Source organism: Haliotis rubra, unplaced genomic scaffold (assembly GCF_003918875.1).
Source record: "Haliotis rubra isolate DU_JTF1 unplaced genomic scaffold, ASM391887v1 Scf640, whole genome shotgun sequence".
In the NCBI taxonomy this organism is placed as follows: domain Eukaryota; kingdom Metazoa; phylum Mollusca; class Gastropoda; order Lepetellida; family Haliotidae; genus Haliotis; species Haliotis rubra.
The window spans coordinates 160,001-172,087 of NW_025767347.1; the positions used below are offsets into that span (position 1 = coordinate 160,001).

Genomic DNA, 12,087 nt, shown 5'->3' on the forward strand with positions numbered 1-12,087 from the left:
ATGGGGCGGGATATAAATATACACTCTCCCTCGCATAGATTTATGTCCCGCTTGGGCGGTGTACGGTTGTGCACCGGGCATATATGGTCATTTTTTCAAGATTACGTGAACCAATCAGAGATGGACATTTTTACGTGAGGTAGGATAAGCCGGTATGTACAATGTGTTCATTGCTTGCAACATGATGTGTTTAATATTTTACAATACAATCAGCCTTTTTTGTTTTTCGATGCAATATGTTTACTATTCACCATCTGTACACGTCAATATAAGTTTACGGTTTATTGTTGTCGCAGCGATCTGTCCCCGTCTCACGTGCACGGACTTGGTCTGCCCTTTCGGGACGGAGGTCGACCCCATCACCGGATGTGACCTTTGCTCCTGCAGATTCAATTTTGAAAGTAAGTTCAACAGGCAGATTTTCAGTAACCGACATGCTAAGCTCCGACAAAGCATTCCCGCCTCTCAACACTTTTCTGATTTTGACAAAGAAATAGGTGTTTAGTAGGGTTCTATTTCACCTCGATGAACAATATGGCTCTCTAATTTAGTTGGTCAGTTTTGGGAGCATCCGGACTCCTTTACTATATAATGAGTAGAGAGTATTGTCTGATAGCGATTGAGTGAGTTTAGTTTTACGCCGCTTTTAGCAATATTCCAGCAATATCACAGGGAGGGATACCAGAAAAGGGTTTCACACATTGTACCCCAGTGAGGAATCGAACCCGGGTATTCGGCGTGACGAGCGAACGCTTGAACCACTAGGCTACCCCACCGCCCGATATAATGAGTAAACGGCTACTTGTATCAAGACCGACTACACCGTCAGTCACATGATCACACTCACGCATCTCACGACAGAAGTGCAATAATCTTGTGTGAGTGAGTATAGTTTAACGCCGCTTTTAACAGTAGTCCAGCAATATTACGGCGGGGGACACAAGAAAGGGGTTTCACGCATTGTGCCCATGTGGGGAATCGAACCCGGATCTGCAGCATAACGAGCGAACGACACCCCCAGCCCCCAACCCCCGTTTGTTATTTATAATGAGTAAGGGGCGGTGGGGAAGCCTAGTGGTTAAAGCGTTGGCTCGTCACGCCGAAGACCCGGGTTCGAATCCCCACATGGGCACAATGTGTGAAGCACATTTCTGGTGTCCCCCGCCCTGATGTTGCTGGAATATTGCTAAAAGCGGCGTAAAACCAAACTCAGTCAGTCAGTATAATGAGTAAACGGCTACTTCTCCGACTACGCCATCAGTTACATAATCACACTCACGCATCTCACGATATACGTGCAATTATCTTGAACGCGATGCTAAACCTCACAAGGGGCACATTATTTGGTGCACACTATTTCCCCTCTTCTCGCCCTGTAAAAATTGTCGAATTTGCTATGATACAAAGTGTTGCCTTACTAGAATTAAGAGGGGCGGTGGGGTAGCCAAGTGGATAAAACGCTGGTCACGATGAAGACCCCGGTTCGATTCCCACAAAAGCCCATTTCTGGTGTCCTGCGCCGCTGGGTTGCCCTGTGCAATACACGAGAAATTGATATCCATAAAGTGGGAACCTCCGTTAATACGGAAGCAGTCGTAAGGATACGGTACATTTTCATATCTGCCAATTTCAGTCATAGACGGGGCGGTGGGGTGGTCTAATGGTTTAAGCATTCGCGCTGAAGAACCGGGTTCAATTCTCGACATGGGTAAAACGTGCGCAGCCGTGATATTGATGGAATATTTCTAAAAGCGGCGTAAAACCAAAATCACTCACTTAAAGGTCACATGCAACCAAAAAACAAACATAGTCAAAACACACTTATCACATATACATGACATATAACAAACATTGCTCATTAGGAAAAAACAAATAAACAAAATTATAAGCGTACTATCGCAAATCAAAAGTGCAATATTTGGTACTTGGGTTTACTTCCCTCGAAACGAAGCATCCGGGAGACCGAACCCAGTCAGAGCGGGTGGGTGTGCACTGAAGTATAACGAAGACTTTCATTGGCTGGTTCTTTGCCGATACTCTGAGGGCCCATTGGTTGTGTATATAGAGATGTTGGGTTTTGTAAATAATAAATGCTCATTTTTTGCATTTGCGTTCGATCCAATCAACAAATACAGAGATGGTGAACTACTGCGTGGCTGGAAACTGTCGTTCGTTCAAGTTCAAAGCAGGACTTGAAATTGACAATCTGAGTTTGTAACGGCTTCCGTTCGATCCAGTCATCCGAGAAAAATGGATGCTGTTTGTTTGCAACCCAAAGACATAATAACATGTCATGTGTACAAGTATCACACCTGCCTGTCTGTGTAATTACATAATGTGACAGAGACAGAACTCAGGTGCACAAGCCATAAATCAATGTATTTTGTTTATGGTGTATAGCCTGCTAAGTTCAAATTGCATGTTGTCAATGATTGAAGTTGTGTATTGCATATTGCCATTAGCAGACAGGCAGGCACATATATAGGTGTCAATAAAACAGACACTGAGTTTTGTCTGAAACAGAGATTGCTTATCACAATCAACATATTTTTCTATGTTTCCATAGACATGTATTAAAACATTTCAGTTATCAAAGAAATTAGTATTTTTAATGCTACACTTTCTTGAAAACTTGGTTTGCAAATCTGCCAATCCCCAAAAAGCAAGATATGAAACATATAAGAAAAAGTATGGGACCAGTGTATTTTTAATACTGCAGACCATAGATGCTTGTAATCAAAAGAAACATCTTTTGTTCTCAAACTTCGACCGCAGCGATAATCCTTGCACGCATCACTTGCTGTGTTTTTACGAGTCGCCTTACCGGTTCACGCCGCGCGAACCTAATCACTGCACATGCGCTATGGACGCAGCGCAGCACAGCTGTTGAAACCACTTTTCACCCCAGAGCTGGGGTGAAATTAGTGAATCGTTTGAACTCCGATTTCGCGGGTTTTATTCATCGCGTTATTTTTTAACTTTATAAGTTGAATTTGCATTTTTGATATTTTGTTTCTGTAAGTCCATACCGAAAGGTATCAGAATCTGTAAAGTTGTGTTTTCCGTTGCATGTGTGTTGGGGAGTTTAACTTACTTAAATACGTTCACAAGCACTTCATATATCACACACTATTTGACACACTGGTAATATTTCTTCCCCACAGTGCGAGTCATCAGGTGGCAATGGGCGACGGAAGACCGGAGAAAACGTCGGAGTTTGGAATAACCCGGATGTGCAAGAAGTAACCCGGATGTAACTCTGCCCTACCGGAAATTGTACTTGTGTAACTAGTTGCTGGGGAACCAGTCGGAAGCGTTCAATACATTGTGGATTCTATGGAGGCGACCAGTTTAAGCTTGCGATATTGTATGATATGTTTCTTGGACAGTTGTATCAAAACTATTGTTGACTGTAACGTTTACTGATGACACGTGCTGCCTTCCCACCACAACTTGTCACTATATTTTTCATGGATGTGAAGAAGACCGAAACGGTGGTATCACTAGAGCTAATAATGAATTTATATATTTCAAACCAATATCGATAGTGTCTCGATATTTTCATATAGGTGCAGTTACAATTCTTGTAGACACCAAACCATTCTTCACCTGTGGAACGCGTCCTCTGTGTTGTCGACAGAGACGTGGGTATATGAGCAACGTCTTGTACAGAGATATAATTTCTGTTTTCGTTTCATTTCGATCGCACTTTTGAGATTTCCGTGTTTAAGACATTTTAAGTGCGTTTCTGTGAAGGATGCGGCCAAGGGGAGCCATATCCTATGTCTAGGGTGTTGCATACGGACCTTACAACAGATACACCTGGGGCCGTTTCACAAAGCGATCGTAGCGTTAAGACATTGTTACTCCCGTACTTAAATACTGGCAAAGTCTTCAAACGACATTTTGAAGTGATACACAAAAGTTGATAATAAATAGATGTAAATTTCATTATTATGCGGATGGCAGCGTTCCATATTGTGTTCCATCTTAATATGGAAGTTGACTTCACGAATTCTCACCTTTGGAAGGTTACGACAATAACGCTACGATCGCTTGTTGAAGGTGCTCTGTGCTGAAACACCCCTTTGCTAAATTTGAAATACACAGATATACCCACGCGCTTAAAAATACAGCTATCAGGTACAGGAAGGTGGGGATTAGGGTGTATATTAAAACCTGGCAATCAGAGGTCAGTTAATTCATTTCAGTTAGAATCAAATTTGAATTAAATCATTTAAAATAATTAAATAATTTGAGAACTTGAGAAGAACACATAATTTATTAGAACCGGATATGCATTATTTAGATGTATTTTAATGTGTACACATTTGTAAACTCGATCACCTTAATGCAGATATTGTAAAGCGGGTTTGAATCCCATGCTGGGTTATGTACGTTAAGGAAGAGGGATCACATCCACAACGCTAGAAGGTGTTTCAAAACAACCGGATTTGTACAACAAACAAACTCACCTTTGTTAACACAGCGACTCGCCACACGGTTATTTAATACAGTTCAATACACACATAGCTTCCCGATGTACAAATTGCTTTATCCTATATGGCGCCCTTTCACACCCCTTGTGTATATAATGTCTATCTTTCAGCTTGTCAGAAGAAGTATATAAGCCTGACGTTTCTCCACGTCATACTGGCATAGGTCGTCTGCCTTGTTTCGTCGCCCGGGTCTTACCAAAAACCTTGTCAAGATTTTAAAAGAAACAATGTTTCCCCCTATAAATCATGGACGGGATCCGGGGGTGCGCGCGCACGCACGCACGCACACACACACACACACCCCACACTACCACACACCTCCCCGAAAAATGTCCCTGAGGAGCATTTCCCACTAACCTTTGGACTTCATGATATATGTGCACCCCACCGACATCCTGGATCCGTCCGTTAAATCTCTTCCCTCTGGTTGATGTTTGACACACACACACATATCGCTAGACGGTTTGACGGTAGGCTTGGCTCCCACAGCAAATATTTGACTCCTGCCAAAAGTGGACGATTTGTGTGTAACACTTGAGACTGTCATGTCTTGAAGAATAGACTGAAAAATATTCTGATCAAAGTTTCCACCCCTGCGTTGTATTCTACTATTACTGTCTTTTTGGATGGACAAAAAACAAAGAACGCCGCTGACTTTGATTTATTTTTGTTACATCAGCTACTTACGTGACCATGATAATCTATCAACATCATGTCTAGATATATCCTTTCGGTGCATTCTAATCAAAACATAAAATCCAGTAGATCAGGCGACATGAACTTTAAATGATGCTTATTTTTCACGTTGCAGCTACCATTGTCTTTCATAGTAATAGTTATAATCATATATTCCTAATGTTAGAATCACTGCAAGGAAAACGATTGCTCCCTGGCCACAAACACAAGGGCGCTGGCGCTTCCCCACTCCATCAATCCCGGTAAAGACTATCAGGGAGCAGTCATTATACAGAATGTGTGCATCGTGAGAATCAGCGTCTATCGCTGATATTTCACAGTACTTTCACTACCGTGCACACCACCTTGGAAAATGAGATATTGATGATTTGTTAAAAACCTGTCAGTTCTGATTATCGGTAATAAAGTTTTCAAACGTACTTGACTGTTTTTTCTTGAAGGTTTTGAGCCGCTTCTGGTAGTGTTGATACCAGAGCAATGACCCAGTGGTCTGGACACTCTAAGGAACAATATTTCAGTTATATCACAGTGTGTCAGCTTGATGTGACAGGATTTTAGTTTGTTTGTTGTGAAATATTCCAGCTATATAGCAGCGGTCTGTAAATAATCGAGCAGACAATCCAGTAATCAACACCATGAACATCGATCTACCCTATTGGGATACGATGACAACCAAGCCAGCGATCCCGTTAGTCGTCTTTTACAAGTATGGGTTGCTGAAGACCAGTTCTAACTGGACCTTCACTCGTTGATATTACTGAAAAGTCCGGCTGGTGTTGACAAACCAAGAATTGAGTGAGTGTGTGAGCTTAGTTTTACGCAGCTTTTAGCAATATTCCAGCAATATCACGGCAGGGGACACCAGAAATGGGTTTCAGACATTGTACCAATGTCGGGGAATCGAACCTTGATCTTCGTCGTAACGAGCGAATGCTTTGACCACTAGGCTACCCCACCGCCCTACAAACCAAGAAACAAAGTCTGGGTGAATTTTGCTTTTGTGCACACCTTAGTGACCTGAATGACAAACAGGAAGTCGTAAAGAAAAAGCACATTTGAAAGAAACACCGCCCAAACAATGGGACAGCAACGTGTGAGTCTGGACCAGACGATCCAGTGATTGATATTATGAGCATCGGTTCACACTGAGTACAATCCCCACATAGTGGGTAAAACGTTCGTCACACCGAAACGTCCGGGTCCGGCTCGCTTCCCCACATGGGTACAATGTGTGCAGGCCATTTATGGTGTACCCTGCTGTGATATTGCTGGAATATTGTTAAAAGCGATGTAAACCTAAACTAACTCACTCACTCACTCACTGAGTACAATGCTACTAGTGCCAACCAAATCACCAACCCAGCAAGCCTGATCACCCTGTACTTCTGGTCACCTCTTACTTCCAACAGAGGTGGTGGTAGAGGTTAAAGCATCTACTTGTGGAAGGCCCCAATTCCATTCCTCACATGGTACAATGTGTGAAGCCCATTTTCTGGTGTCCCTGGTGATATTGCTGGAATATTGCTGAAAGCGGCGTAAAATCCCAACTCACTCACTACTTCCAACAGAGGCTGCTGGGGACCTAACTGGGTTTAGACTTGGTTCCTGCCTCCTTGATACCGCTAGGATGCTTGGACTGTTATATCCAAAACTTTGTAGCAAACGCAACACTTGGTCAGTTCAATACATGTAGTTTATTGTCCAGTCAAGGTTAAAGCGTTAAGATGTCAAGAAACATCTGGTGATAAAAGTTACAAATTATGTACACATTCTGAAGATAACCCCCCGTCCCCCATGATCGGCAATCACCTGCCACTGTCAAGAAGGCAGCCTGATTGTGGGAATATAATTTTGTAATCAAAGATGTATACTGTCATCTGTAAGTCAATATTCTATAATGGAGAATACCTTCACTTACAATTGGTACTTTTAGGAGCCACAAATATCCATGTATCGCCACAAAAACACTACTAACTGACCCCCTCCTGTGAACTGCTGATTATCTCACCCACGTGAACAGACAATTTTTATGGACAACTTCTTTTATTTCGCGAGTGCCATGTTTTGATACTGATACAAGGACTGTACAATTGAGACACTCAAAAAGTAGGAGAAGTTGTTATTCATAACATTGTCATTATTTCCTAACTTCATCAAAGAAATGACCCAAGTAAAGGAATGGGGGAATCATATATCAGAAAACGATAATACTCAATTTACACATCCAAATTCCTTGTAACATATTCTTCCTACCACTAAAGCCTCCATATCCCCCTGTAGTGATCCTCTCCACATGATTAATGTTGCATGAAGACATAAGAAGTGTAAGCTGCATCAGACGCACCATGCACAATGAATGATTATTGACTCAATTTGTCAGGCAAGCTTAATGCATTATTGTTTGATAGTCATTCGCTTTTAGCTTGAAAACAGTGTAAGAATCTACAGAATCTCCACTGAAATGTTGCCATATGCAATAAACAAGAAGTTGTTATCCATATAGTCGTATGCTTTATCATGTTTAATGCAGTGAAACCTTATTTCCCTCAACCAGAGGAACAATCACTTGTTTGGGGCCACAAGGTGTAAACCCCATACCACAATCAACCGTAATGCTACGACAATCGTAGGCCTGTTGAAGTCTGGAACGCTACTAGGGCCTGTTGAAGTCTGGGAGATACGCTGACCTTATTGAGAAGATCACTTTAACAAATACTGTATTTGTGACTTCCACAATTCAGTGATATCTGTTTTCTGAGTACATTATATTTTAGTTAAATAAAATTTACACTTAATTATATTACTTTTTATGAGAAAAACATCTTTAACTTGACAACTTCCTGCTGTTTCTGACCAAACTCCTCAAATCATTCTTTTAAACCCACAGGCCTTCAGTTTTAAAGATAATGAATGATAAGATGGATGTGGCAATAGTTAGTAGTACTTTGGCACATCTGGATCATGCTAAAAGTTTACTGACTGCTGTCCTCAATACACACATGGTCTTCATATATACTCTCTTTGCAGTTAAGTTAGGAACAGACTAACCTAGCACCATATTTCATTGTTTTCAGCATTTGAATAATCAGTTAACTTGTTAGTTTAAGTTAACCAAGTATACTTCCATCATTATTTGTAACAAAGATTACATTAAACAATTGGTCAAGCTGCCATGCTGTAATTTTCTAACAATTTGTTTAGCAAACCATACAAATGCTTTAGAAAAATAAACAAATCACAAAAACAATAGTAATAATAATTCATATTTTCAGAACGCAGGGAAGATTTGTGTGAAGATATATGATTCATAGTTCCATTCAAAATTTCAAAAACAGCTTCTTAGCAGCAATGACAGGCACTGTCCAACAGATGGACATTTCACTGTAACGTCCAATCAGCTAGCCACAGTTCATGTAAGGTGTCGCTGAACCAGGAAATCTCAAAACAGAAGAACAGACACATTGACACTTCTGTCAAGGCTTCCACATTTTCAGAAGTCCATCCTCGGAATATGTTGATATCAAGTTTTGGTGGGGATGATGACAGATGCCAATCACATCCTTTTCATGAACCTGAAATAAGATTATAGCAACATCAATGCTAGGATCTGGAGGTTATCGTACAGGGGAATTTGTGTTAAATTAATTTATTCATAATTCTATAACTGCAAAAATTTAACAAGGTCTTCTTTCATGGACCCTTGTCCACACATAGACACCTCTTTCATGCACCCTTGTCCACACATAGACACCTCTTTCATGCCCCATTGTCCACACATAGACACCTCTTTCATGGACCCTTGTCCACACATAGACACCTCTTTCATGGACCCCCTTTTTCATGCCCCATTGTCCACACATAGACACCTCTTTCATGGACCCTTGTCCACACCTAGACACCTCTTTCATGGACCCTTGTCCACACATAGACACCTCTTTCCATGCCCCATTGTCCACCAGCACATACACCCACACACACACACCGTTGTAATAACTGTTTTCAAATCCTCTCTGTGACCTATTTGTCAATCTCTCCGTCTTTGTGTCAATCTCCTCAGCTTTTAACATCAATTTCCCCCCAGTTTGTCAATCTTCTCAACTTTTAACATCAATTTCCCCACCATTTTGTCAATTTCCTGACCTTTTTGTCAATCTCCCAAACTTTTTTCAATCTCCCGACCTTTTAACATAAATCTCCCCACTGTTTTGTCAATCTCCCAACCACTTAACCTTACCACCACTGATGTGAAAGCATGTCTAACCTCGTGTGACCAAAGTGGTTGGTGTATGAGCTGTTTAAGCTGCTTCAGTTTTTGTCCACTTGTTCAGGGACCAGTTATAACCCAAAATTAATATACTCACTGTGAGAGTTCTCTCCAGCTTTCCGGTGGATACACTGAAGCAGTACAGCACCATATCCTCTCCAACACAGTAGATCCACTCCCCGTGAGGAGACAGCGACGCACACACGAAGTCTCCCCCCTCTCGCTTACCACTGGAGAAACTACGCACAATCTGGAAGTATCACACAAGCCAAGTGAAATCAACATATACACTAGTGTTGGGAATTGGTTAAAATTTCAATTAATTGGACAACCACTAATATACACTAACTCCATTCACATATTAACTTTCTTGGTTCAGTGTTTCCAGCTGCATCAAATCTCACAGAGAAAGGACATTATAGGTCATATTCCATGTCTAGCAGTAACACACGTTATATCTCACAGAGAATGGACATAACAGGTCATATCCCATGTCTAGCAGTAACCATGGTAACATATGTTTCATCTCAAAGAGAATGGACATTATAGGTCATATTCCATGTCTAGCAGTAACATATGTTTCATCTCACAGAGAATGGTCATTATAGGTCATATCCCTTGTCTAGCAGTAACATATGTTTCATCTCACAGAGAATGGTCATTAGAGGTCATATCCCATGTCTAGCAGTAACACATGTCTCATCTCACAGAGAATGGACATTATAGGTCATATCCCATGTCTAGCAGTAACACATGTTTAATCTCACAGAGAATGGACATTAGAGGTCATATCCCATGTCTAGCAGTAACACACGTTTCATCTCACAGAGAATAGACATTATAGGTCATATCCCTTGTCTAGCAGTAACATATGTTTCATCTCACAGAAAATAGACATTATAGGTCAGATCCCTTGTCTAGCAGTAACACATGTCTCATCTCACAGAGAATGGACATTAGAGGTCATATCCCATGTCTAGCAGTAACACATGTTTCATCTCACAGAGAATAGACATTATAGGTCAGATCCCTTGTCTAGCAGTTACACATGTTTCATCTCACAGAGAATGGACATTATAGGTCATATCCCACGTCTAGCAGTAACACATGTCTCATCTCACAGAGAATGGACATTAGAGGTCATATCCCATGCCTAGCAGTAACATATGTTTAATCTCACAGAGAATAGACATTATAGGTCATATCCCATGTCTAGCAGTAACACATGTTTCATCTCACAGAGAATGGTCATTAGAGGTCATATGTCTAGCAGTCACATGTCATGTCTTATAGTCTAGCAGTAACACATGTTTCATCTCACAGAGAATGGACATTATAGGTCATATCCCATGTCTAGCAGTAACACATGTTTCATCTCACAGAGAATAGACATTATAGGTCATATCCCTTGTCTAGCAGTAACATATGTTTCATCTCACAGAAAATAGACATTATAGGTCAGATCCCTTGTCTAGCAGTAACACATGTCTCATCTCACAGAGAATGGACATTAGAGGTCATATCCCATGTCTAGCAGTAACACATGTTTCATCTCACAGAGAATAGACATTATAGATCAGATCCCTTGTCTAGCAGTAACACATGTTTCATCTCACAGAGAATGGACATTAGAGGTCATATCCCATGTCTAGCAGTAACACATGTTTCATCTCACAGAGAATAGACATTATAGGTCATATCCCATGTCTAGCAGTAACACATGTTTCATCTCACAGAGAATAGACATTATAGGTCATATCCCATGTCTAGCAGTAACACATGTTTCATCTCACAGAGAATAGACATTATAGGTCATATCCCATGTCTAGCAGTAACACATGTCTCATCTCACAGAGAATAGACATTATAGGTCAGATCCCTTGTCTAGCAGTAACACATGTCTCATCTCACAGAGAATGGACATTATAGGTCAAATCCCATGTCTAGCAGTAACATATGTTCTTTTTGCAACTGATTCTCAGTCAAGAATTCCCTGACCAATATGGACAAAATAGAAACAAATAAAACTGTTGTCATTACAGGTCATTACGCAAGAAATCACAGAAAAATGACATATCAACCATAGATGGTGTAACAGCAGTATCGATGTATGCAGGGACCTGTTTATACACAACTTGGTGAACAAGTTTCAGTCAATCAATATAAACACATGTGAAGGACTGGCAAGCCTTATATTTTTGCAGTTTGTTTCGAAAACCTTTGTGAAGAGAGACAGTCATTAAAACTCCAGAAAAATGACCCTCACTCAACCAAGTCAGTAATCTGGTTGTTTCCATTGTATGTTTGACTGCCTTGTTGTGTTATGCTGAGGTCAGCAATATCCCAGTCTGCATATCAGGACCAGTGAATACTTATACTGTCAACAACAATCTGTCATTCTGGTATAACGCTATTAACCAAGTCATAAACCTGATCAGCCCGACATTGTCACTGGGAACCCGTTGTTACCCAGAATCCCATGCAGTTGACAACGTCCTTGCAGTACAGAATCAGCCTGCAGGGCTAAACATGTAATCAAAGCAACTTGTTACCACCATTGTACAGTGGGTCCCTGTAAAGCCACTTAAAACCTAACCGCTTCCAGTTGGCTCTAAACAAATTCATTAT

General features: G+C 41.0%; 2 protein-coding genes across 2 annotated transcripts in view; one reads left to right on the forward strand and one right to left on the reverse strand.

Moving 5' to 3' along the window:
• LOC124256868 (BPTI/Kunitz domain-containing protein 4-like) overlaps positions 1-4,439 on the forward strand; it is a 7,317-nt gene extending 2,878 nt beyond the window's left edge. The window contains exons 3-4 of the mRNA XM_046690837.1: positions 297-401; positions 3,165-4,439. Of these exons, the coding sequence (XP_046546793.1) occupies positions 297-401; positions 3,165-3,226 (167 nt within the window). The 3' untranslated portion in view covers positions 3,227-4,439. The remainder of the gene's footprint in view (positions 1-296; positions 402-3,164) is intronic.
• Positions 4,440-6,870: 2,431 nt separating this feature from the next.
• LOC124256862 (WD40 repeat-containing protein SMU1-like) overlaps positions 6,871-12,087 on the reverse strand; it is a 28,500-nt gene continuing 23,283 nt past the window's right edge. Inside the window, exons 11-12 of the mRNA XM_046690831.1 lie at positions 9,557-9,709; positions 6,871-8,767 (exon numbers count right to left, since the gene is read on the reverse strand). Of these exons, the coding sequence (XP_046546787.1) occupies positions 8,669-8,767; positions 9,557-9,709 (252 nt within the window). The 3' untranslated portion in view covers positions 6,871-8,668. The remainder of the gene's footprint in view (positions 8,768-9,556; positions 9,710-12,087) is intronic.